This window comes from Eublepharis macularius, chromosome 16 (genome assembly GCF_028583425.1).
Source record: "Eublepharis macularius isolate TG4126 chromosome 16, MPM_Emac_v1.0, whole genome shotgun sequence".
In the NCBI taxonomy this organism is placed as follows: Eukaryota; Metazoa; Chordata; class Lepidosauria; order Squamata; family Eublepharidae; genus Eublepharis; species Eublepharis macularius.
The window spans coordinates 21503471-21531444 of record NC_072805.1 but is presented as its reverse complement, the minus strand read 5'-3'; the positions used below and the strand labels follow the sequence as shown (position 1 = coordinate 21531444).

General features: G+C 45.2%; 1 protein-coding gene across 1 annotated transcript; it reads right to left on the bottom strand.

Moving 5' to 3' along the window:
• Window positions 1–296: 296 nt before the first annotated feature.
• HSF4 (heat shock transcription factor 4) lies at window positions 297–27974 on the bottom strand. The gene is made up of 12 exons (XM_055000906.1): window positions 27852–27974; window positions 24995–25103; window positions 21288–21415; window positions 18721–18845; window positions 17120–17195; window positions 14528–14592; window positions 9518–9617; window positions 8145–8269; window positions 7506–7611; window positions 7124–7189; window positions 5759–5865; window positions 297–3286 (listed from the first exon to the last, which is right to left on the bottom strand). Exons 1-11 carry the CDS (start codon window positions 27972–27974, stop codon window positions 5806–5808), a joined length of 1083 nt encoding a protein of 360 aa, XP_054856881.1. The 3' UTR covers window positions 297–3286; window positions 5759–5805.

Sequence of the window (27974 nt, the reverse complement as noted above, 5' to 3'; positions counted from 1 at the left end):
CACCAGTTGAACTTTTTGTACTGAATTTATGCATTTATTTATTATCCGATAGACTACCTCATTAATGCTGATACATGCACTTTAAATTGTCCTTGTACACATTTGCACTTCTGCACTTTTGCATAAAATAATAATATATGTATTAACATTGTTGTCGAGTGTTTGGTACCCTGGTTGCTGTACTTTTGAGTTGTTCGTGTCCCCAGGGGGTTCCCTTTGTTGTTTTTTCTTTCTCACGGGGCAGCAGATACACACGAAGATCAGGTGAAGGAAAATAAAAGCCAAAACAACTCAAATGAGGACAAAAAAACCCCTTTAATTAGCATACATTGTAAAACTTTACAAATAAATAGCATAGTGCAAAATGGTAGGATCAGCGAATCAATTTCAAGTAACCTTAACAAAGCATCAAATAGCCAACAGATATAATCACACGATGCTCTTTAAGAAAAATGCTTGGAAGACTTACCCCATTGATGTTTGTTCTAATTAGCCAGTTTCAAAAAACCTCCAACAGAAATAGAGATGTGATGACTATATAAATTACTCCTGCTTGGAAACTTTACTCTTTGTTGTGAAAGGAGGGGGGTGCAACTATATCTGTAAATGTTGTCTAAGGCACCTAGAAAAAATGTGTCTAAAGGTGATGGATTGAGTTGCAAAAAGGCCAGGGGGCAGGCTGGCCTCACCTCCTGCCCTTCTGTCTTGCCCCTTCATATCAATCATTGACAGTGAACTCACTCACTGGACTGATCAGAGGTATCTGTAAACAAAAGAGACTTGGAAAATACTGAAAGATCTAATTAAACCATAAACCTGCCATTATCTTCTGTAAGAAGCCTGGTTTGAGAACTGAAGTACATTTACTGCATATAAACCTACTGTGCACCTGAGAAGAATTTAAGATGCAGAAAATATCTCAGAATCAAGATGTTGAAATGTCCCTTCCCCCGTTCATGCACCATACAATCACCTGTGCTGGGGTGGGGGGGGGTCAAACCTTCCCAGAAGTCATGTTCTCCTAATACAGATGTATGAAGGCTGGTGAGCTTACTCAATACTGAGGAAAAGACAATTTGTACAAATACTCTTGAGTGTTAATATATTCTAGGTCTTAGCTCTAAAACTGAGCACTGTATTTCAGGATGCAGCCCTGCTAAACTCTGTCTCAAATTAATTTGCTTGCAACCTATTTATTCTCTGGCAGCCCAGATATTCAAAGGGTGTCTCTACACTACAAACTTGAATTAACTGATATTCCCTCTTTCCAGGAAATCTGTGGGAACTCCGGTTCAGGGCCTCTAAAGAAAGAATTCTCAGTCCCATTACCAAACCGTAGTTCCCAGGATTTTGGAGGGAAAGCCTTGACAGTAAAGTGGCATACAACCTGATATCTCTCTGTGGTGTAGGCATGCCTAAAGTATCTCTCTGAGTAAAAATCAAGGCGATTCAGTGAATGCTAAGGAAGCCAGATAATGGCCGTTTTCACACTGCTTACTGGCCACAGAACATTGCGCCGAGCTCCCGGAACAACAGTGTCTTCCTGGCGTGATTTTGCGTGAGAACAACGTGATGTTCTGTAGCCAGTAAGCAGTGTGAAAACAGCCCTTATATTCTCATTTGGCAGTATATGAAAAGCCTGCAGCTTTTTTTTTGCTAGGGTTTTATTTCCACACACAATCTGAAATATCCCAGAGTATAAGAGAGTCTTTCTGGAGTCAACTTCCTTTTCCACACCAGCTAAATAGGAGCATTTTATACAAAGACCTTCCCTGAGGTAACGGAGTGCTGGTTTTTACACTTGTCCAGTATACTGACCCAACATGGCAGATGCCTTCTAGCCTCCCCACCCAACTGATTATCACATATTTTTGGCAATTTCTTTGTAGACCATGGATGATACAGTCCAAAACTTGGGTTAATCATGTTCCATCTTGTGTTACTCTATAATTGCCTTGGGGGTAACTGTGCTCAATGAACCAGGGTAAATTGACAAAGGGAAAAGGGGAACATTTGCAGTGGAGATGGAAAAGGGAGAGTACTGTATGTTTTTGCACCTGGCACTCTGTTTGCAGGAAGTATGTGACATCTAAGTGCTTCCTCATATACTCCAGTTCCTCCCCCACCCCCGAGTCATGTGCCATTTTAAGGGAATGCAAACAGGAGCAAACATACATTTAAAATTTGGCAACATTTTCAAATTTTGCTTTTAGAAATTCAGCTTCTTAAACACTTAAGTATTTAGTTCTCTCAGTGAAATAGGTTGCAAGTTTAAGATGTTAAAGGCCTTTTGCAACTTTAAAAAAAAACCCTCTTAACTAGCATTCTAACAACTAGTAGTGCTCATATGAATGCTGGAAAAGTCAAATTGGAATATAAATGCTTGCAAGCATATCCACTACATCAAAGACATTCTCCTCCAAATACATTTCCGTTCCAGTGCAACTCTTGTCTGAACAAGTAATAGACTCTGATCAAGGCAAGTTGTTCGATGGCCAACCTGATCCTGACACATCGAACTCTGTCCCCTTGTGGATTCTCACCCAACAACGTAGTCCCATCTCAAGCACTTAATAGTGTAACAAGTCTCAAACAGGATCAGGCCAATATTATAGATGCTCAAGTTCCAATAATGAAGCATATTATAGATGCTCAAGTTCCAATAATGAAGAAAAATAATCAGGAAGAAGGACCGGTTGAGACCAATTGTGAGAAGGTAGGCATCTTTTTACTGAGGTACAAAATTCTCTTCAACAAAAACTTGTTGTGAGAGTTAAACAGCAGCAAAGGAGTGTCAAAGGACTGGCCACCTCCTCACCTGATTTTCAGTAGCAGATCAAACAAAAGAAGAAACTAAGTTTAGATATTCCTGTAGAATTCCAGAATAACATGGTGGGAGATCCAGGGAAAAAACCCAGATATTCCCCTTTCATTGCTAAAGAAGATGCACAGTGAAAATTAGGGTATAACTTTTGAGAAAGCAGCAGCAGGAACTGTACCGAGACAGATGTCCACTCCTTGATATTCACTGTGGTAAACATGGTAGAAAAGGAAAGGCACAAACTGCCTCATAAAACTAAGCAAAAGCTCACACGTCATTCTCATACAGAGAGGTCAGCTTTATGGGAGGCTTTTCCCAAAGTCCGCAAAGGACATGACGGAAACTGCATTTCCAGACTGAGCATAAGGAGGTGAAACTTTGAGGTACTTTTACGAAGTTGCTTCTCAAAGGATTCGTGGTTTGCCAACAAGGTGCCGTTGGGTGCTCTCCAGACTGACTTCTCTCCTTAGGAACAGAAACAGAAATGGAGAACACTGTTACCAGCACTTTGGCCCTCTAAGATTTCAATCCAAATAGACTGCTCAAAATAAGAAACGTTGAAGAATTTAGTACACTTTTATCTAGGGGTCATTTCGTAGAAAAAGAGCTGGAGGAACTTATTAGCATAACTCATTAGCATATGCCACACCCCCTGACATCACCTATCCTGGCTGTTTTGGACCCAATCCTGGCCATTCAGGGCCAAAATTGGGCCCAAAACGGCAAAAGGGGGCTGAAAATGGCCAAAAAGGGGCCCCAAATGCTCAGGATCGGGTTGCTGCTGAGTGGGAGAGTGATCCACCACCTGTCAGAGGCCCAATCCGGGCCGTTTCGGCCCCAATCTAGGCTGAAACAGGCCCAAAATGGCTGAGGGTCAGGTGGGCGGGGCCATCTGACATGTGACCTCTTTGGGGAACTGCCAGAACTGTGTTCCTGCACGTTCCCCCTCGAAATGAGCCCTGCTTTTATCCAACTCATCTTCAAGGAGCTCAAGGAGGCATACATAGTTTTCTTCTATATTTGATCCTCACAGTAACCCTGTGAGGTAAAACAGCAAAGAGTCCAGTAGCACCTTTAAAACTAACCAACTTTATTGTAGCATAAGCTTTCGAAAGCTACAGCTCTTTTCATCAGATGTATGCATGTGGCTCTCGAAAGCTTATGCTACAATAAAGTTGGTTAGTCTTAAAGGTGCTACTGGACTCTTTGCTATTTTACTACTACAGACTAACATGGCTAACTCCTCTGGACCTGTGAGGTAAGTTAAGCTAAAACTGAGTTTCTGACCCCGCATTACCTAGCAATTTTCAAAACAGAGTCAGACAGGTCCTAGTCCCCAGCAGAAAACTTTTTCTGGCCCAGGTGCCGGGGGTGGGGACCACCTACTGTGAAGAAGTTGATGCATGAAAGCCAACAAAAGGGGTGTGGCAGAGACAAATGAAAGAGAAGTGCATACTTGGTCAGACACACTGAGACATTTTTGTTTTCCTGTAGTAATGGATTACCACAAAAATCTAGCTTTTTTTTTTTTTAGCATAAAGGTTTGTTTCACAATGAATGCATGGCCAGATGCCCTTTTTTCCAGAGGACAATCCTCTTTCATGAGGCCTGTCCTTTAAACCACCTGCATTCTGCTTCTGTCGAATAAAGGCTGAATCCACACACCCGCGGAGCATCCCGGCGTTGCGCTAAATGTTCGCTAAACACCCGGAAGTGTAGCGTATTTCTAGCATGATTCGTGCTAGAAAGACACTACACTTCCGGGTGTTTAGCGAACATTTAGCGCAACACCGGGATGCTCCACGGGTGTGTGGATTCAGCCAAAATCAGCTCATGTGTGAGTTTTTTTTGCAGGGGGTGGGAGAGGACAATTGAGTTGCAAGGAGATGAGTACTACCTGCTGCCCCAGACAAAACTGGTATGATACTGATGAGGGTTAGTTGCATTTCTATTTAAATTGAGGGAATGAGGTGTAAATTTGCATCTATGAATGTTCATTAGCACAAGTAAATTTTGTTTTTGTTGGGGATTAGCAAGTGTTTTTGTTTCAGTCATGAAAGAGTTAAACTATTTGTGTTACTTAATTAGTAAACTTTGCATGTAACCATTAGGGCTTCATAATGAAGTAGAATTAGGATTTCCTGTTGGGCAACTTGTTTATGGGGGGGGGGCAATTAAGTGATGCTATGTGCTGAAGTTTTATTGCTCTTTGTTCAGTAAGTCTTGTAGCAGTATGTAGTCTGTTATTCCACTCTCTTTCAGTTACTAGCAAGATGTAGTCTATTAGCAATTTATTATTTTCTTCCAAAGTAACTCAATTTTTACCCTCTTAGTAAAGTATCCTTACAGAGCTACACTGGAGTGTGTGTCTATTCTCATTACATCCAATGTGCAATCTCTGCATAATCTCTGCTGATTTCTTACAGTTTTCTCCTCATTTTTGGTCATCCATAGATGATTACTCTTGGCTGACTACATATGAGTCTGTCTATACGAGATGAATTACAGAAGGACGCTCAAGTGAAGGGAGACACAATATGAGCCAGGAAACTGACAGAGCCTTCAAGGAGGTGCAGATGAAATAAACTCTCTGAGGAGTGATCCCTGACAGCTCTAGAGAAGTGAAACTGACAGAGCCTTCCGATCTGTCTTTTAAAACTCAGCTTCCCGGCTAACATTGCATCACCCTTCACTTGTGTGTCCTCATGTAATTCGTTTCGTGTAGAGAGACTCATAATCACTAAGCACTGCAAAAGATGTCAGCACAGAAGGCAAAAGAAAAGAGATCAGAGCATTTGTGAAGTCCTCCTGAAATCAATGGACTCTCTCTTTACAGCTCCAAGCAAAGAGCTAGCAATGTCAATTTGGAATGGAAACATGCCTGTCAATTCATCAGCTCTATTTTCTGTTGCTTCCAAAGCCAGCTCTTGATGGTACCTGGGCAGGGGGCGTTGAACGGAGGCTTTCACGCTTGATAGGACATCTCAGTTGCATTCTTCTCCAGATCCACAGTGGGATTCTGCATCTTGATGCAGAAATACGAACTGTAGCAAACATGGCGTGACACAGAGAAAACTGGTTAGAACACCAATCAAACAGTAGGACTCTTTAAGGTTGGGCAGATTGTCCCAGTATTGTATTGTAGATGGGATGGGGGTGTGAGAAGAGGAGGACGAGAAGATTAGAATGATACACAAATGAAAGTTAGAAAGAAACACAAATGAGAAAGTTAGAAAGACAAATGAGAAAGTTAGAAAGATACAGAGATCAGGGCATCAGTTTACTCCTTACTGCCCTGAACTATCATTTGATGTGTAGATTGCTAATCTCAGGACATCTCCTCCTGACCTCCTTCTCTTCCTCTCTTTGTCACACAACAATCTCTTCTCTCCATCTTGCACCATGGATGCAGGACGTGTCCTGCAATCCGTGCCCATCCTTAGATTAGATAGGTAGATAGAGATCTATCTCTGCTCCTTTCCTATCTAAGCACGGAGGTCCTACAATAAAAAACCTCTTATTTCCTTTCTAAATATAAACCAAGTGAAAGTCTGATTTTTTTTCTCTCACACTCACACCAGCCAACAATTGACACTACTCTGCTACCCTCCTGCTAGTTTATGGAGGCCCAGTTTTGTTTTTTTAATACGGGTGACATCTCAACCTGAGGAAATGGGAGCCATCAAGCCCACTAAGTGCTGAGGTGAGACTGGAACATGGAATTTCTGGTTCACAACTTGAGAGATGGGCTAAGAGCCAAGATACAAGTGATGCCTGACACAGGTTGGACACTTGTCAGCTTACCTCAAGTTTTGATGGGAAATGTAGGCGTCCAGGTCTTGCAGCTTGGCTCTTCATTTAATTGAAGTTTACAGAAACCCCACACATACACCCCCAGCGGAGGGGAAGGGGGATGCCCGGCGAAAGCCCAACGCCTGCACTCCCCTCCTGACCGCATGTTCTCCCTCCCGTAGACTGCCGCTCTGTAAACTTCAATTAAATGGAGAGCCAAGCTGCAAGACCAGGACGCCTACATTTTCCATCAAAACTTGAGGGAAGCTGACAAGTGTCCAACCTGTGTCAGGCGTCACTTGTAGCTTGGCTCTTAATGTCATAGTGGGGGTAGAAACAAGCTCAGAACTTTGGTATAAGAATGAAGATCTCCCAAATAAACAAAGGTGTCCCAGTTTTCATCTCTGAAAGGTTGGCACTGACGCGGATGTACTTCTAATCCTCAACCCTCCTCTAATCCTATTTTATGTCCCCACCCTTAATCTCTCTTCCTGTGTAGAAATCTCTTACCGAGGACAAACTTGCCTCCATGTCATTCAAATTCCATTCACTTGCAGAAACGGTGGGGTTGAAAACCTGTGGGACATAAGACACACATCCTTCTTATAAATGGACTTTTTTTAAAAAAGGCAACACAGCAGGCATCACAATTAATCATAGTTAATTTAAGACAGAGAGACCTGACTTCAGAGAGGGATGATTTTCCTGCCACTATTTCTTAAATTTTTACTTCATTTACACCTTGCCTTTCTCCCCAGTAGGGACCCAAAGTAGTTTGTATTGTTTTCCTCTCCTCCATTTTATCCTCACAACAACCCTGTGAGGTAGGTCAGGTTGCGAGTGTGTGACTGGCCCAAGTAAGACTCTATTACAGGTAAAAGAAACAACATACATCCAAAGAGCCGGTGGCTTCCAGATTGTACTGCTGGCTTCTCAGCAAGATCTGAAGGCCTTCCAAATTCAAATCAGCACCATCTAAAGGGTCGCCCATTTCTGCTCTGCGAAAACACAAGGCAATTGTATGTCATGTGGATTTAATACACAAGGTTCTATAGATAATGAATGGCTCAAGTCCTCCCCTATCCCCCGTAATGGCTGATTCTGCACACGTTGGATAATGCACTTCCAATCCTCTTTAGAGATCATTTGGAACTGAATTTTTCAAGTGTGAAACAAAAAATCCACTTCCAAATGATAGCTAAAGTGCATTGAAAGTGCATTATCCAATGTGTGCAGAATCAGCCCTTGTCTGATATCCAAAGAACTCAAAACAAATAAATGGCTCATCACCCATCCCATTTTATGCTCATCCCAAGGAGGTTAGGAACATATTCTTGATGACTGGGGTTATTTAAAGGCATACACAGCAAAAAACAAAACAAAACAAGGGTTCATATTACAGACTGGGTTTCCTCTGAATAGCCTCCTATACTATACTGGTTACCTAATATGGAATAGTACGTTGTTGTTGTTTTTAAGATCTTTCTGTCTCCCACACAGAAATCCATATTATTGCCGGAATGCTTTTTACCTTTCACTGTCAGGAGGAGGCGGCATTACCACAGCATTTGACGGCGATGCTTCTGTAACATCTGATATGATTGGCCCTCCAGTGATGGCAGGGCTGTTTAAACATGAGGCAGGTTCTGCACAGGGCTGAAATGGAGGGCAGAAAATAGGGGTTTATAGTCCCGCTGTAGCTGTAAAGCGGCAACACCCAACATGGTTCCAGTTGATGGGTCCCTTCCATCTGTGAGCTTCTTTTCCAAACAAAAGATCCAGTCCTTCTTTTCCAAACCAAAGATCCAGTCCTGGCTTTCCTCTACCTTACCAGAGCACTTTTGGGTCGGGAGAAAGTACTCATTCAGCAACCTCCAAACATTTTATGATTGGCCCCCCAGCTCCCCACCCCCACCTCCAATGGCAGCCATTTTGACATTGGCTCTAACTTCCATGGCAGCCATTTTGTGAGAATGTCCTCTACCCGTTCTTAATATTCCAGAAGTGGCCACGGGGTCATCAAAATTGGGGGTTAGTGCTGTAATTCTTTCTCTTGAGACCTGAGCCTACACAGGATTGTGCAGAAAGGCATTTTTGAAAGGCAGGAGCACATCCTTTATAGGTACACTTGAGTCTGAAAACCTACTGGAACGGGATTCCAGAGCTTTCATAAATCACTGCCACTGACAATATCTGCTTGCTATAGAAAAGGAGGAGGGCTTTACCTTAAACAATTTGCTTTCAGAGCACGTAAAAGACCCTTACTTGTTATCTCTAACTGAGAGCCAGTTTGATGTAGTGGTTAAGAGCAGCAGGACTCTAATCTGGAGAACCAGGTTTGATTCCCCACTCCTCCACTTGAAGCCAGCTGGATGACTTTGGGTTAGTCACAGCTCTCTCAGAGCTCTCTCAGCCTCACCCTCCTCACAGGGTGATTGCTGGGGGGGATAATAATAACACACTTTGTAAACTGCTCTGAGTGGGCGTTAAGTTGTCCTGAAGGGCAGTATATGAATCGAATGTTGTTATTGTTATTATTATTAAATACTGATCAAACTGCACTTCAGCATATGGAAACGGCAATTGGTTACTTTCCAAGATGGCATCATAGCACACCAAAGGCGTAAATAGGACCAAATACACAGGTGACATTTAAAACACTCTTTAGCCCCTACAGTGTCTGCTGGCGTGTTATGTGCAAAATACAAGCACAGACATTCTAAATGCACAAGTGTCAGGTTTCTGATGTATGAAAGACAGATTGAATGTTCGTGGGTCAGATTTCAGAGCCGATCAGAGCCCGGGCTGGAAAGGAAGACTGTATGACAACTGTATTTCTCCTTTCTTGCACTCTACAGCACAAACATTATTTCAGCCAAAGACTGCTGGCGTGAGTCAGCTTACCGACTGAATGAAATAGGAGTCGTGGAGTGGGTCCACGGACAAATGCCTCCGGAATTTTGACACTTGAGGAGCAGAGTTTCCATCATCCAGCATAAGAGGTCTGTAAAGAAAAAAAATACACCTGATCACATTCCTTTCCATCAAGATCCTATTTTTTCCTCTCATGATTCTCAAGAACATTAAAAACACTCTCGAGGTTTCTGTGAATGAACGTTAGATCCTTCTGGCTGCCAACTGACCAAGAACATTCGGAGGAGGGAAAAGGGAGAGTTGGATTAGGGCCAGTTAATTGCAACTGCATTGTGTAAAAGGAAAAGACTGGGGGCTGGTTACCAGCCATTTTTAGGGAAAGGCATAATCTTTGACTGTGCTTCTGCAGCATCCTTCCCATTTCATACATACATCTGAACTGCGTCATCCATATGTGTGCAATAAAGAGTCAGGTGGTTGAGCTCAGTCCCCATGCACTAGTTTATATGTTTGACAGAGTGCACACATGCATTTCCTCCATAACCACCTCCTTCTCCCTCACCATCTGGGCTCAGTTGAGCAAATTAAGCATGTTAGATAAAGGAAAGAGCAATGTAACAACTCGGCTTCAGGGCCGTATTAACCCATGTCTGGGCCCCTAGGCTTTCAGGTGTTTGGGGGGGCCCTTCCGGTACTTCAGTCTTTCACCCCACTACAGCTGACAGCCTGACCCTGATACGGTAGGTACTAGACCACAGTACATAGCCCCAGGGCAGGCGCACCCATTGAGGCCAGGCCGGCAGCCACCTTGAGTGCTAAGGCGGGGCGGGGTCATGTGCCACGGAGCTCAATTGCCCCGTGCTGCTGCGCCCGGCCAGGAGCTCTGTGCCCCCGCCACCCCCGCTGCCAGCACACAGCTGTGGGCCAGGCATGGCAAGCAGCTGGGGCGGCGCACAGAGCAACTGAGCCAGAGGGAGGATGTACGTGTGCTGCCCTGGCTGCCTGCCGCGCCTGGCCTGCAGCTGTTGCACCTAGCCAGGAGCACGTGCTGGCAGTGGAAGTGTGGGGCAGCCTCCCAGCCCTCCCACTCAGTTGCTCTGTGCTGCCGCTGCTGCCGCCGCCAGCACACAGCTGTGGGCCAGGCGTGGCAGGCGGCCGGGACAGCATGGGGCAACTGAACGGGAGGACTGGGAGGCCACCCGTGCACCGCCCTGCCCCGCGTGATGACGTCATACGCAGTGATGTCATCACACAGTCCGGGTGCGTGCGCACCAACCCCCACCCCCCCGAAGCTGCCTCAGGTGCCAGAAACGCTGGCGCCGGCCCTGCATAGCCCTATATCCATTTTGAGGGTCTCCTGAAGAATTCTATATATATTACTATGGTGCAAAGTGCTTTATCCATTGGAGCCCTAGGGTGCAGGTAACAGTGCCTCAGCAAAAAAATAAAATTGACGGGCCCCGAGTCCCTGTGGGGCCCCTAGGCTGTATGAAAAATACAGCCCTGCTCAGCATTAATCCTGACAGCGATGGGTATCGCTCTTACCCCTACTACCTCCCAGGTGAATGCAAGCACACACTCAGGCACTGCATCTGTCAGCACTGGCCACAGAAGCATGGGGAAGCTTGCCCCTCTGCTCCCAAGGGGTTTACCAGGGCCTGCCTTGAATCTGTCCTCAGGTCTGATCCTGGATCCTATCCAAGCACCAGAACTTTGGAAATCTAGTGCTAGCAAATTTATTTTGGAGTGGTAATCATAACATAAAATGCCTGTATGGGATACCTAGGGTTGCTAACTCCAGGTTGGGAAATTCCTGGAAATGTTAGGAGGGGAACCTAGGGAGGGCAGGGTTTGGGGGTGGAGGATCTCAGCAGGCTTTAATGCCATAGAATTCACCTTCTGAAGCTGCAATTTGCTCCAGGGGAACTGATGTCTGTCATCTGGAGATCAGCTGTAATCTGGGAGATCTCCAGGCCCCCAGTTGGTGGTTGGCAGCCCTAGAAATATTCCAGACCAGCTGAACACCATGTAAGCTTAGGGTTTTGTTCTACATTACATTGTCCTTCTGACCTCCCATATCCGTCCAAATCCAGAATAGATTTCTACTTGTTATGGAACAGCATTTCTGAAAACTGAACATATATTTCATATTTCTATTCAAATATTATAAGGGATACTCGAACACCCACGAGTTTGGCTCCTGTCCCGTTTGCCCGTTGTGATCAGGCCGTGGATTTATTGGCAGAATGTCTGACTGTTCACGATCCATTTGTACCCATTTTGCACAAACAGGCCACATGCCGCAAAATGTAGGAGGATCAAACGCTGACCCTCAGGTGATCCCCCATTAGCTTGGAGTTGGCTTCTAATCTCCTGTTCGGAAACTTTACTATGTCCCAGCCAGGGGAGAGGTAGTTCAGTTATGTGTGGCAAACAACTTGCATCATTCCCATCAACAATTCCACTCTACCCAAGTTCTCAACAGTCATTCCAAGCTTATTAATGAAATTCACCCCTCTGTCAACAAGCCCTTTTACCAGAGTCCTGAGATGCTTGGGAGAAAGGGGAGGCATATAAATACTTTAATAGACTCAAGAGCCGTTTATGAGACTCACTGCCAGCACTGGGAGTAGGTGGAAACCAACAGTTTTAGCATAAGCGTAAGGGGCAGTGAAAAATAAGTGTTCTTCCTTAAGTTTAGGCTATTCTAGTGTGTATGTAGGCCAAACTGGAGAGTGGGCCATATTCACACTGACACGTGTCTCCTTGAATACGTGGTAACAAGGGAAGGGGCACCTTTAAATTCAAGCATCATTCTGACAAGGTTGAAGCCCTGCATTTGACCCAACATGGTGTTGTTGTTTTTTTGCTGAGCCCACAGGAAGCACAAACAGAGTTTTAAAAAAACCTTTGTGTAATCCAACTATTGTTACAGAATGCTGGAGAATCCAGGTGGCACTTTGCCATACAGAGATTCCCACTCATCCCACGTGCTATATTTTAATTTTTTTTTAAAAAAGAGAGTAGAAGGGACAAGAGGTCACCATGAGGTGTGAAACAGAAATCATCATACCAGCCTTTGGAAGAACGTGAGATTGGTTAGAAGGAGGGGGTGAGGAAAGCTTTCTTTAAAGCGAGAGACATTTCTAGGACAATTCGAATGTCGATCTAGGATCTGAGTGACCCAGGTTTGATTCCTTGCTCTGCCCTGGAAGCTCGCTGGGTGTTCGAGCCTGACACTCTAATCACTACACCACACTGGCTCTAGGGTGGGGTAGTGGTTAGAGTCTAGGACCTGAGAGACATGAATTCAAATCTTTACTCTACCATGGATGGTAGATGACTTTAGGCCAGTCACACACTCATCCTAGTCTACCTCATAGAGTTGTTACAAGGATAAAATGGAGGATGGGAGAGCAATATTGTAAGCCACCTTAGGTCCTCATTGGGGATAACAGCATGGTATAAGCATATAGATATATAAATGAATAAGTAAAACTTTTTTTCAAATGGGGCTTAGAGAAGGGGGGTATTTTCTCCTTCCCTCCAGTTCACGCCCCCCACCCTGGTGGCTTTTTTGCAGCTCAGTTACATATTTGGGGAATCAAAGTCAGATCTTCAGTTTGAAGTCCTGTTTGGCCCTGAGTTCCAACCTTGCAATAAGGGCGTCACTGCATTTTTGTAATGCCTGCTTTCTGTTTTTGGTACTAAAACCGCCATTTGTAGAAAATCTGAGAATTTTTATTCTTGAAATACCTGCGTATGGACATGCAGGAAAATGTAACGAGGGGGTCTCCAACCGCTGAAAACACTGGCTATTTCTCACTGACTCCTAGAACTTGTCTTCTTTCCAACAGTTCCAATTCACACATGCAAAGAGTGGCATAACAGCACAGCAACCTCTTAAAAGAAGCGACCACCCGGAGATGGCCTCACACGTGAACCAGCTCCCTGTGCAGATCTCTATCAATTTTCACTGCATATCATAACCCCTACTGCACGAAAGTCATCAGAACAGTGTGGGAAGAAATTTTTTAGGACCACCTTTGCAGAAATGCATTTTTCAAGTGGATACCACGTGTCAGCTTCATGGGCGAATGAGAACGTAGAACCACAGAGCTGGAAACCAAGGATAGCTAAGTGGAAAACCATCCCCATAGCCAGGTAGCGTAACTCCAATGACCATGAGTTGGCGGTGGTAGAGAGCCCTCAAGTCATAGCTGACTTATGGTGACTCCCTGGTGGGGTTTTCATGGCAAGAGACTAACAGAGGTGGTTTACCATTGCCTGCTTCTGCAACCCTGGTCTTCCTTGGAGGTCTCCCATCCAGTTATTTAACCAAGGCTGACCCTGCCTAGCTTCTGAGATCTGACAATATCAGGCTCACCTGGACTATCCAGGTCCGGGCGACCATAAGTTAGTGGATGGTTATTTACCCCCTGGCTTCCCAGCCTACAGGCATTTGGCTGGCCAGTATGCTACAGTCCTAGATGGACCTTTGGTCTGACCAACCAAGGTTGTCCATAACCTGTGGACACAGCAAGCCAGAAGTGAACTTGAAACTTCTGCACTCCTTTGTCCTTTGCTGTCCTGCAGTCCCCAGATGACCCCTCTTAGTGCCCCAGGTACCATTCTACGGCCACAGAATGCTCACTCATGACCAACTGGGCTTGATGGTCCTTTTCCAGATCCCAGTGTGGCCGCCAGTAACATTACTGGGAAATTTCTCTTTGGATTTAATGAACAAGGCATGCCTGCTCTCCCTCCCCTTTCCTCTTCAGATGTCTTCCTTTCAATTCCTTGTGTATTATTCCAAACAAGGGGTGCATCAAGCTGACAGGGTGGTTCTCTATGGGCTATTGAACAGAACAGGTCAGCAGCTCTGACTCATCAGTTTGTCCTCATTCACTGCCCATCTCCATGGTGTTCAGGTCCGGTGACCCACCACGCCACTCGGAGCTGAGCTCGGGCGTTCTGAAATGGAGGGCCAGCCCCAAACTAGCTGCTTGCCTGGGCATGCGTCGCACGGGGGGCACTTACAGTTTTCTCTTTATTCCAGCGTTGCTGGGGCTTGATTGGAGCTGCCCGAACAGAAACTGAATCAGCTGTCAGGGGAAATCAAGGTCAGGCGTTGGTCAGTCAGCAGTGATTCAGCACTCCTGCCTGCCCTTCACAGCTTTCCCTTTGTCATCAACACTCACGGAAGACCTTACGTTTTGCCATAAGTGCCAGGGGGTGGGACACTGTCATCTTTCTAAAAAGGAACTCAGAGCCAAGCTACCAGTGACGCCTGACGCAGGTTGGACACTTGTCAGCTTCCCTCAAGTGTTGATGGGAAATGTAGGCGTCCTGGTCTTGCAGCTTGGCTCTCCGACGGCTGTCCAATGGACTTTTCAACTGTCACTTGTCCAACATTCCGCCAAGCTGCCTACATTTCCCATCAAAACTTGAGGGAAGCTGACAAGTGTCCAACCTGTGTCAGGTGTCACTTGTAGTTTGGCTCTCAGTGCATGGATTTCCCAGGGAGGGACCAATCAACACTTTACAAGGCCCTTGCGTTTTGTTGAGGGACAGCATAAGGACTTTGTATCAGACTGCAGGAGGAGTTTGGTGCCTCCCTGACACAAACCAATTCTTTTCTTTTTTGCAACAGTGGCACATGGGAAGAAGTGGGTTTGGCCTCCCTCCACCCCCTGTCTTATCTTCAGGCTGCCCCGTGGAGCTGCAGTAGGTTTCGTTGCAAAATCTACATTACTTATGTGGCTACAGGGGGAGTTTGAGGACACAAAAATGTTGCAGGGGGAAGGCCAAAGTTGCTCCTCCCCACATGCCATGTGCTTCTGGGGGGCACAAAACTCCCAACAACCATGTGATGTAAAGTCCTTGCCTCTGCCCCCAATAAACACAAGAACTTTGTGACCATGTAGAATGGCATCCAGATACTCCAGGTTGATCCTTCCTTGACCTGTTATTCCTCTATGATGATAGGGTTGCTGCTAAGGTTGCCAGCCTCCAGGTGAGGCCTGGAGATCTGGAATTACAACTGATCTTCAGGTGACAACGATCAGTTCCCCAGGAGAAAATGGCTGCTTTGGAGGGTGGACTCTATGGTATTATACCATTCTGAGGCTCCTCCCCTCCCCAAACTCCGCCATCTTCAGGCTCCACCCCCCAAATCTCTAAGGCTGCCAGGTCCAGGTTGGAGATTTTGTGGGTGGAGCTGGAAAGGGCAGGGTTTGGGGAGAGGAGGGGCCTCAGGAGGGTATAATGCCATACAGTCCTCACTCCAAAGCAGCCATTTTCTCCAGGGGAACTCTCTCTGTCACCTAGAGATCAGTTATAATTCTGGGAGTTCTCCAGCCACCACCTGGAGACTGGCAAACCTAGATGGAGCCTCCAGGGACCTGCTTGTGTGGGATGTGGAAATGGTTTCCTACTGAGCTGCAACCCTATCTGTTACTTTTGCAGGTTCTCCACTATCTGTCCTTGTGTTACTTTCATTTTGACCCAGGATATACACACCTGGAGCCCCTTAAATATTATAGAAATAATCCAATAAGCACTAGGTCTGATTCCGGAAATAACACAAGAACACGGTGTATTACTACTGTATAGGCCCTGGAATGCTTATGTTTGCTCCTAGGCTCTAAGCTTAAGCAATTTCCATATGTATCGATTGGCAAATCTATGCTTAACTATCAAGGCATCTCTTGAGGACCAAAAAAGGAACTGCAGCTATGTGAAAGGGACATATTTCTAGGAGTGTTCACATGTGATGCTTAATGTGAATATAAAACAAACACCAACCAGGAAGCTCATTCACATTACAAATGCCCCTCTTAACTGAGAGATGCTGCATAGACAACGTTATAAAAATATGTGCAAAATTAAAGGCACTCTTTTGTCCCCATGTGAACAGCATCCCAACATATAGGAGAGACTCAAGGTCGATTTTCTAAATCAAAATGCTCTTTATTTACTGGGCTCAGCGAGAAGTTAGTGCTTCTTCCATGTTTTCTTTCAAGCATTTTTTTTCCTTTTGCAAATGCAACCTGTGGGGTTTCTTTATCAAGTATGAGATTGGCATGGGGAGAGAGGGAAACTTTAACTCTTTCCTCCCCTACCCTTTTCTCACTGGGAAAAGCCACTCCTGTCATGCTGTTCTCCTCCTTGCTGAAGCAATTCTGGCAGCCAGATTAGCAAAAGAAAAAAAGCTGTTAAAAATTAACCCTTCGGAGCCCACAGGCCTTCATTTCTGAGAGCCAAGCTACAAGTGACACCTGACACAGGTTGGACGCTTGTCAGCTTCCCTCAAGTTTTGATGGGAAATGTAGGCATCCTGGTCTTGCAGCTGTAATGGAGAGCCAAAATGTAAAACCAGAACGCCAACATTTCCCATCAAAACTTGAGGGAAGCTGACAAGTGTCCAACCTGTGTCAGGCATCACTTGTAGCTTGGCTCTGAGTTTCCTAGGAAAGACTTGCCTGGGAAACCTTTCCTGCTGCTAGTGTAGAACCCGGACTGGAGTAAACCTCACAACAATGCAATGTTTATCAGACACAACAACAGTTAAATCCCGCAAATGCTCCACCACCCTGTGGCTTCGAGAGGACTTGGGACAGTCATATTTACCTTATTGATCACTTTCTGGTGTTGCGAGTGATTCTGCCTCAGACACACAACTTCCCTCCACAGAACTTCATTCTGCCTGAAAAGAACACAGAACCCCACGTTGAGTTGCACAAGCCCCACAAAGCACTGAACTGCATGTACTTGCGATACAATTTCAAAAGTCATAAAAGCCGTTAAGCTGGACTGAGGGATCGTCTCCCCTGCTGAGGCCTTTGTACCACCTCACATCCTTTGAGCTTCCTCCTGTTGGCGTCCTCTCTCAGAGCCTAGCTAGACATTACTGCATGTCAGGGCTTTTTTTCTGGGAAGAGAGGTGGTGGAACTCAGTGGTGGAACTCAGGACCACACAATGATGTCACTTTGGGTCAGCTGGGACACAGGGGGAGTTTTTTAAAGTTTAAATCGCCCTCGGCGAAAATGGTCACATGGCTGGCAGCGCAGACGGCAATCTAAAGTCCCCTCTGTCTGGAGATCAGGGGGCGGGGCCACCGGCCATGTGACCATTTTCAAGAGGTGCCGGAACTCCGTTCCACTGCGTTCCTGCTGAAAAAAAAGCCCTGCTGCATGTGTTTGCAGCTATACTGTAATTGCCAGTTCCCAGTGGCAACTTGAGAGTAAACGCACAGCAAGGCCCGATTCGGATCAGGCAGCATCTCATCAGAGCCTACAGCTGCCGGCATCCGGAGGGACATGGAGATTTCCCAGAATTACAACTGATCTCCAGATGACAGAGAACTGGGAGAAAAGGGCAGCTTCAGAGAATGGATTCTATGGCATCCCATCCCAGCTGCGCCCTCTCCCCTTCCCAAACTATGCCCTTCCCAGGTTCCATCCCAAATCTCCAGGAATTTCCTAATCTTTCTTTCTTTTCTGTCACTGTTCCTTCGACCCAGTGGTTGCAAACAGCCGCTGAGAGTTTATGTCTAGGCAATTAATAAAAGCTGCCCAAGTAATATTACAGTTTATGCCGTTGCTTTAGGATGTTTCGGTATTTCTGCAACAGCAGCCAAAAATCTAGCAACTCTATATGTAACCCATCTGTCTTTATTGCTTAGTAGTCTAGAAGTCTCAGCAGTTGAAGAAGCAAAATCCTTATTATTTAGGGGGAAAATCAATTCCTGTCTAAGGTTTAAAAATTCTGGGCAAATTAAAAATACGTAGTCAATAGATTTGATGCAATTAAGATTGCAGTTACATAGTTTCTCTGTGTTTGGAATACCAGCGTATCTACCTGACAACAATGCAGATGGTAAAACATTAAGACGTGCCAACATAAAGGCACGTCTATATTTAGGAAATGTTAAATCCCAAAAATATGTTGGGATATGAACTGGTAGGGGAATGTCAACTGAGCAAACTCTTCTTGATCTTATGGATGTACTTGAATTTCCTAATCGAGAGTTGACAAACCTACCAGGGTTTCAGAGGCCTTTCACATCAACAGTCCCCTGAACCTTTTAACTGGAGATGCTGTGGATTGAATGTGGGACCTTCTGCGTACACAAAGAGGTCACTCTACCACCGAGCCACAGGCCCACGCCACTGTTTCTCAACGTATTTGCAATAAATAGACGGAAACACTCAGGTAAGGATTCACTTACTGCTTCAAGTCCTGCACTTGACACTCCGTCGTCTCCTGCTGACTTCTGAGGATCTGGATCTCATATAATAACCTGCTCAGGTCTTCCTGGCGCATCTTGGTTTCTTCGCTTTTCACAACCGATACCTGGAGAAATCATGGAAGCTGCCATGAAAGAAGGAAACCTGCAATTGGCAGGGGAGATTCGGGCCCACTACCCTGACCTGGATAGCCCAGGTGAGCCTGATCTCACTACGTCTCAGAAGCTAAGCCTGGGTTAGTAATTGGATGGGAAACCTCCAATGAAGACCTGGGTTGTGGAAGCAAGCAATGGCAAACCACTTCTGGTAGTCTCTTGCCATGAAAACCCCACCAGGAATATGTAAGTTTCATTTAGGCTTTCGATATATGTATGTGTGTGTGTGTGTGTGCGCGCGCGCGCTACCAAGTTGGATACTGCTAATATTCTCTCTGAACATGTACTTATACAACCAGCTGTATCTTCTTGTACTTCAGAAAGCTATGTTGTATTGCTTGTTGTTTTACACTGTTATCTTACGGTATTTTTGTGGGTTTTACAGTTTTAATAAAAAATCCCCCCCCCAAAAAACACCAGGGGCCAGTGGGGGGGTCACCATTAGTCAGCTATGACTTGAGGGCACTCTCCACCACCACCCCGAAAATCTCGCTTCAGCCCACTGAGGCCTTTTCAACCCTTTTAAATTTTTTAGGAGTGCCCCTCCGTTTCTGGCAGCATTCTCCTAAAAGCGGGAAGTATAAAAGGAGATTGAAAAACCACAAGTTGCTGGTCATAGAACTGAATTGATGAAGATCCCCCACGTCTGAAATGGGCTACAGTCCTACGTGTCCCGTGGAATGATGGGGAAGGCACATGATCCAGTGGTCTGGCCTGGTGGATGCCTGGAGGGGAGAACTCCTGGGGCACCTCTGCAACCTATCTTGAGCTCCGTTGGAAGTTCAGTGGGGTATAAATGTAATAAATAAATAAGATAAGCAGTTTATTTGGAGGATGTCTTACTGAACTCAGTGCGACATGCTTTTGAGTAAACTTGCAGGCATCTTCCAAGAAAGAACCGTTAGTATGTCAATTAATGGCTCCTGTGAGATGAAAATTCCCATCTACTGAGGACAGAGGCAGCCTGATGCATCTCTGCATGATTTGCTGTTCTGGCCATTATCCCCTTCCAGTTGGTCTCTTGCAAGTGTGTGTAAGTGTAAGTGCCATCCCTAGAACCGACAGTAAGTTTGTCTCCTTTCTGCTATATAATTAGCAACCCTTACGGAAGAGGTGCCCATTGTGACTGTACTTGACTCTACTACTTCCAGGTTTAATTCAGGAAAAATATTGAGTGTCATCTGTCTGAAATTTTGGGGAGGACACATATTTGAGGTTTTGGACTTTGCAGGAAGCAGCAGCCTTTGTAGGTTGAGCGTAGGGTTGCCAGGACGATCGAGCATGACATCACTTCCAGGAAAAACCCAAAGGTTTCAGCACGTAGCTCTAGGAATAGCTGCAAACTCTATGGAAAAACTAGTTGCCTGCAATTCCTACAGCTATTTGTTGTCACTTCTGTTTTTTCTCCAGAAGTGAAATCATCACGCTCATGACACTGCACTTTTTAATTTCCTCCCGCCACCCCTTGGAACAGCAGCGGGCAATAGAAGCTTGGGGTGGGGAATCCCCCACCCCCACCAGGGGCTTGTCAGCCCTAGTAGCAAGACAGCTGTGGTTGCTTTGAGAAGACTACTTTTGCTTTAGAACAAGCACCACTTGGCTTACTTGCTTCCCATCTTCTCACCCTGTACGGTTGTAAATTCAGAGATATTTCAAAAATTTAATCAGTTCTCCTGTAATATTCTCCTGAGAGCAAGTGTGCTGTAGTGGTGAAAGTGTTGGACTAGGATTTGTGAGGCCCAGGTTCAAATCCCCGCTCTGCCACGGAAGCTTGCGGGGTGTCCCTGGGCCAGTCGCACACTCTCAACCTAATCTACCTTCCAAGATAGTTGTGAGCAGGGCTTTTTTTCAGCTGGAACGCTGTGGAACAGAGTTCTGGCACCTCTTGAAAATTGTCACATGGCTGGTGGCCCTGCCCCCTGATCTCCAGGCAGAGGGGAGTTTAGATTGCCCAGTGGCACGGAGGGCAATCTAAACTTCCCTCTGTCTGGAGATCAGGGGATGGGGACACCGGCCATGTGACCATTTTCGCTGATGGCGATTTAAGCTTTTAAAAACTCCACCCTTGTTCCAGCTGAGCCAAAGTGACGTCATTGTGCGGTCCTGGGGGCTGAGTTCCACCACCTCTTTTCCCAGAATAAAAGCCCTGGTTGTGAAGATAAAACAGAGGAGAGGAGAATGATGCAAACTGCTTAGGATCCCTGTTGGGGAGGAAGACGGGGTATAAATGAAGTAAATAAAACAAATAAAAAACACCACTTCACCAGGAAACAAAACGTGCAGAACGGTTTCTGAAGATTCTACTCAGAGAAGTGTGAAACCAAATAATCAGCTGCCTTTGTGGATTGTGCCAACAGAGACAGCAACATAGACCAGTTCCTCGTATTTCCTACCTTCCTTTTGATGTGTTCTAAGAGATGTTCGTGGCCTTGAAGGAAATAGAGATGCTGGAACTCGGTGTCATCCCGCTCTGGCTTGACAAGTCCACCTTGCTCAATATTGACCACTTTCCTAAAGCCATCTAAACAGACAAAGAGAAAACTGGTGAGAAGACAGTGTGACTAATTAATACATTGGTAGAATGATCTGGAAAGATTTGTGGCTGAGTGAGCCTTTTTTTTGCCAAGACTCACAGAATTGGACACAATGCAACAGCATAAAACGTATAACAATAACCGTAATAAGGCTTGACTACAAAGTTAGACATGATGTATAAGAAATGCAAAAAACGCACAACAGGAATTAGAAAACAATGCAGTAAAAACTCAGTAACCCATGCAACAAAGTCACAAGCTACAGCCCTAGTCTCTTTACAGTTTGCCTTTACAATCCTGAACGGTTCCATTTTGCTACAGTTCTACTCCCTGTATAAAAATGTCCTCCCAAACAATTCAGTTTTACATCGTTTGATAGAAGTGCAAGAGCTTTCCTGACCTCCTCAGGCAGGCTATTCCACAAGGTGAGAGCTACCACAGAGAAAGCGCAGGTATGGGCAGCTGCTGATCGTACACATTTGCAGGGTGGCAGACCTTGCTCAGATAAGCACAACGGTAGCAGCAGAGCGTATCAAGAGAGGGGCTGTGGCTCAGCGGTGGAGCATCTGCTTTGTACTCAAAAGGTCCCAGGTTCAATCTCCAGCATCTCCAATGAAAACAGCCAGGCAGCAGGAGATATGAAAGACCCATACTTGCAGTCTGAGTACGGCAGCATCATGTGATCATGTGCGAGGAGATCCTTGCCTACAGATCTCCAAAATCCTGGAGGTAGGTGCAGCTGACACGGTTACAAAAACATGTCCCATGCAAGGAAAATGATTGGCTGCAACTCCTTGTTAAGTGGTGGCAGGCTTGGGTTTGCCTCTGTGCAAACGTGGGTGTGTGGAATGGCTTTGGGGAAAACAGATAATTAAGCATGGATTGAACTCCCTGTTCTCTTATCTCAGATTGGTATAATCTGCTGTCTAATCCACAAGGACCTCGCTGTTGGACCAGCCAGTATTTCCCAACCTGTGGGTTCTGACCCAAAGGTGGGTCACAAAGCCTGTGAAAGGGAGTCCCAAGCTTCTGGTCTTATTGACTTGTGCATGCTCTGTTTTGTTTTTTTTAAAAGTGGATCGCTGTAGCAACTAAATTTGGACTTGTTGCTCACCATACCAAAACGACTAGGAACCACTGTTTAAAGGGACAGTACCATACAAGGACATGATAATAAGATATAGTCTAGATCCGTAACTAATTTGCACACAAAAACTCAAACTACTTGTTTGCTTTGATATTCTCCGACTATTTTCTCAGATACTTGCTGAATATTGTACCTGTACTTGACACGCAGCAAGGATTTGTATCCAGTATTTGGTATCTGATCATTGATATTTGCAGGGCTTTTTTCCAGGGGGAACGCGGGGGAACGGAGTTCCGGCACCTCTTGAAAACGGTCACATGGCTGGTGGCCCCGCCCCCTGATCTCCAGACAGAGGGGAGTTGAGATTGCCCTCCGCGCCGCTCCAGTGGCGCGGAGAGTAATCTCAACTCCCCTCTGTCTGGAGATCGGGGGACAGGGCCACCAGCCATGTGACCATTTTCGCCAAGGGCAACCCACTGAGTTCCACCACCTCTTTTCCCAGAAAAAAAGCCCTGGATATTTGATAACTGATGTGCAATGGTATTAGACATTTGGTAGTACTAACAGCTGACAGGCACTGGAAGAGACAGTGAGGTTTAGCAGTTAAAGTACTAGATTAAGCCCGGAAAGACCCAGATTCAAATCCCCACTCAGCCACAAATCTTTCCAGATCATTCTACCAATTCATACCGTACAGGCTACCTCCTAGCCTGCCATATTGCACAAGACTATTGTGAAAATAAAATGGAGGTCAGAATGACGTATGCCACAGTAAGCCAGTAAAAGAAGGGCAGGATAAAATTGTGATAGATAAGACAGAATAATCAAACTTTCTGCCTTCAGGGGGACATATCCCATGTAGCTGTTTGCTACAGAATACCCATTCTTGTTGCTTATCAATAAAGAGTAACACAGGTTAGCAATGTCTATGGACAAGCATCAAGGATTTAGTTACATAGGCACATCACACATGAGAACAAGATACTTCTTAATTAGGATATCAGAATCACCGGACAGTCAAGTGAGAAAGAAAAGAGGGTCCTTTTGAATCTGGCTAAGAAGCTAACATTTGCTTGCTCTACAGCATTCTAAAGAAACAAGGAATATACTTCCATACTTATAGGATACTATAGTTAAAAGTCTACTTTCCAAAGCCCAATCCCAAGGCGTGGAAGGCAAGAAATCTCCACGAAGCCCAAGCAAAGGACATTTAGCTCAACAGCGCCCCAACCTCAAAAGGGTTCTAACTGGATTTGAAATGTGAAACTTCTGGGCACTAGAGCTGCATTATTTAATAAGGAAAAAACTGCTAACATTGGGCAAAATGAAGTCTACTCCAAACATGGGAACTAATCACTAGAATAAAAGAGGGCAAAAGGTGTGAACTTGTGAAAATACAGTCAGATCTGGGCAAAGCATGGAAGACATTAGGCACCCTTGACGAGGCAACTATGTTGGCAATCCTAAACATGCTTACTAGGGATTAAGTCCCACTGAACCCAATGGGATTTACTTTGGAGTATACATGCTTAGGATTGCATTGTCTATCTCTGTCTAGTAATCAGGCAAAATATACGGAGGCGGGCAGGCAGACATTGTACAACCACTTTGTGGAAAGGGGAATATGGTATGATAGGCCCCTTACTATATATCGCAGACAAATACTCATAAAACAGACTAACTTTTTCCTTCTAAGCGGTCACAAGCAGGGCTTAGGAAAGGCAACATAAACATTTCCTAAATAAATAAATAACATTGTCGACCTGCCCCCCAATAGGCAATCCAGATTTCTAAAATGGAAGCCAGGATTGTCCGGAAGGTGAGTTCACTAGGAAAGCTAGTCGCTCGCGTTGCCAAGGTCCAGGTGGTGGCTGGAGATCTCCCAGAATTACAACTGAACTCCAGACCACAGTGATCAGTTCCCCTGGAGAAAATGGCTGCTTTGGAGGGTGGGCTCTATAGTATTCTAACCTGCTGAGTTCCCTTCTCTCCCCAAACCCCAACCGCCTCAGGATCTGCCCCACCCCCCAAATCTCCAGGAATTTCGAATCTGTAGTTGACAACCCTGCCAGTTGCACCATGGGACATCCCAATGTCCCATGGCAACATTCCTTCTTAGGGTTGCCAGCTCCAGATTGGGAAATTCCTGGAGATTTTGGAGGTGAAGCCTGGAAAGGGTGGGTTTAGGGAGGGGAGGAACCTGATTATGATATAATGCCAAAGAGCCAACCATTCAAAGCAGCTATTTTCTCCAGGGGAACTGACATCAATGACCTGGAGATCAGCTGTAATTCCGGGAGATCTCCAGCCACCACCTGGAGGCTGGCAACCCTATTCCTTCTTGATGTGGAGGCACCCACAATGTTTTGGAGTGTTATGTGGCGATGTACATACAACGTAACATGTTCCAGTCTCTCTTCTTTCTTTCCCCTGTTATACTCATGCAGCTGCCCCTTCTGGATCTTGGAATGTCACTTACACATATTCAGCTGCCGCACAAAACTAGCCATGTTGTTGTGTTTGAAGTACTTGGGCAGGACCTCCTTCGCAAACCGGCCTTGATCAAAAACATGGAAGCTGGTGCCATTCTAAAAGAAAAGGAATTGAACAGGATTAGGGTCCTCACCTGTACATGAACAGAGGTAGGAAAAGGGGATAATTGTTTGACATTTCAACATATTTATTTGGGGGGGGGGGGCGGGTAGAGATAGTGATACAGACAGTTCAAGCTTAGTACCATAGCCCAAAGCACTTCTCAAAGTCACAATGTGAGGGAGAAATATATTATTCAATTCAAGGCATGAAAGATAAATACATTTCTCTAGTCTCAGAGCCAAGCTACAAGTGACACCTGACACAGGTTGGACACTTGTCAGCTTTCCTCAAGTTTTGATGGGAAATGTTGGCAGCTTGGCAGAATATTGGACAAGTGACAGTTGAAAAGTCCACTGGACAGCAGTCAGAGAGCCAAGCTGCAAGACCAGGACGCCTACATTTCCCATCAACACTTGAGGGAAGCTGACAAGTGTCCAACCTGTGTCAGGTGTCACTTGTAGCTTGGCTCTTAGGTCCTACTTGCAACTGAAGGGGACACTCTCTCCTTCCAGGACCAAGTGGAAATATTGGCATCAATGCCTGGATGGAAGACAAAAGTTGTAAACAGCCATATTGGCCCAGGCAATATTCAGAAAAAGAAACATATTCAGTTTTTGTTACATCTGCCTGATGGAAGGTTCTATAGAACTGAAAAGCTTTTGCAATGTTTTGCGTTATTTGGATCAGCCTCAAAAAAAGGTATTATTTTGTTTCCTAGGATTCCTAGATACCTTGCCTGGAGTTCTGTGGAAGAATGGCAGGATAGAATTCTAAATAATTCTAAATAAACAAACTGGTCTCTTTCAGGTACCCAAAAGTTCCATCCATCCTTTGCAGTCATGGTGATTTCAGAAACCTGATCTCAACCACCCTCACAACATAGCTGCACTTCAGGAGATATTTTCCTCAATGGAAAGCGTTTGGCACACACACATTCTTGCTCCTGCCCAGCTAAGGAAGTCAGCCAGGTCTATTCTTTCCCTGTTGCTAACAGAGATTCTCAGCAAGAATTCTCCTTCTCTCGTGTCCCAAGTGGGCAACGTTCGTTGCCCTGTTATTTCTGGAAGGCTTACGTGGCAGTTAGGACAAAGAAGGGTGGGGAAAATCAAGGGTACCACCCCCACACACACACACATACATTTATCCATTTGGTTACCACCTAGCAGGTGGAACAACCAAAATAGGCCCAAGCCAAAGCAGAATCTGGTGGGCTGATATTTTCTTCTGGACTTCCTTTAAATGGGTGCAAAATCTTGATTGGGTAGATTGCACAAAACAGTGGCTGTTTCCAGGCTTCAGGTAAGCCATCTGGAAACGGCCAGTGTTGGATTTATTGGAAGCAGGGGATAAGAATTAGAAATTAGATAAGCAGCAAGTACCAGTTAATACCAGTGGTTCTCTCATACTTTTTAAGTGCCCCCCACCCGCTTCTAAACTTACTGTGCTTTCCGGACCATCTTGCAAAGGAACCCCATGCTACTTTCTCCCTCCCCAATGTAAAACGCAAGAATTTCACGTCGGTTAACAATGAACAAGTTTGTAATTTATTTTTCATGTTTAGCACTTATAAATATGCTGCATTACTGAACAAAAGGCTGTATTCTGGGGCTGTTTTATGCACTGCACAAGGGAGACCCCAATATTCTTCTGAAAAGTAAGCTTTTTAAAACTATCAAACAATAGTTTATAAATTTGGGACAGATATTTTAAAGAAAATATTTAGCTGGCAATATCAAAAACAGAGTTGTAATTGCATTTTGCAGGCACACTTTCAGAGTTTCTTTATCCCGATTTTACTCTGTCCACGTCTATCTGAATCTTTTGCATTGAGTGGTCCATTCTCTTCTAGCCAAGACGGGCACAGAGAGGAGTAGTTAGCTTGTCAGTTGCTGCAAACAGCTCATCCACCCCACCCTCCCGAAGACCCAGGAAAAGGTCACAAAAAGATATGCTCCAAACATTTTGATTCCATAAGATTTTTTCTCTGCATTGCTTCACTGATAGCTTCATTTCTGGCACTCTTCCTATAGGGTCCCATATCCTGTTTCCAGGACACATCACAACCGGTTATCATGCTGGGGTGGGGTGCTGGAAGTAACTTGAGGTATTTTTTCATTACTCAGAGTTAGCTCTCATTAAAGAAAAGGCTGTTGACTCCTGGCCTATACAGTCATTTCAAAATTCTTTGCAGTGGTTTGTCAAAACAGCACTGGGCATAGCTCTTTTAGAAGTCTAATGCTGTACCAAGATCTGCAAGTTATTTAGAATGCGGTGGTGGGAAATCGGAACTATGTGGTTTCAGACTGTGTTGCAGTTATGCACATCTTTGGGGGGAATAAACAGAACCAAAATCTCCTCTACCACGTAGGTTTTGCCATAGTCATTCCATAGCATCAGTTCCCTACATTCAGGATGTTTTCCCACAAACCGTTCAAGAAACACAATTCCCCACAAACTAAAGTCCATTCTACCAATTCATTCTGCCCAGGATATCAGTTGGAACTAGCTTAGGAATAAGTCCCGTTGAACTTCGTCCTGAGCAAACGTGTACAACGATCGAGCTGCAAAAAGCCAAAATAACACCAAAACCAGCAGAGCGCATGTTTCTGTTTCTAGTCAACGTGCCCATGGTCGATGCGGCCAGCAGTAGCTACAATCTAATAGAGGGCTGATCCTCTGAAGCATCAAAGGGTTTTTATCCTCCTTTCCGACACCAAACTTCTGAGAAGTGCTTTACTCACAACGCTCCAGCAGATGAGATGGTTGGTCTCGGGGTCCTCCACCAGGGTCCACAGCTTGGTGAGAAATGCAGGCACATTGCTGGAGTAGCCATCCATAGCCAGAGAAGTGGAAGACTCCTGCAT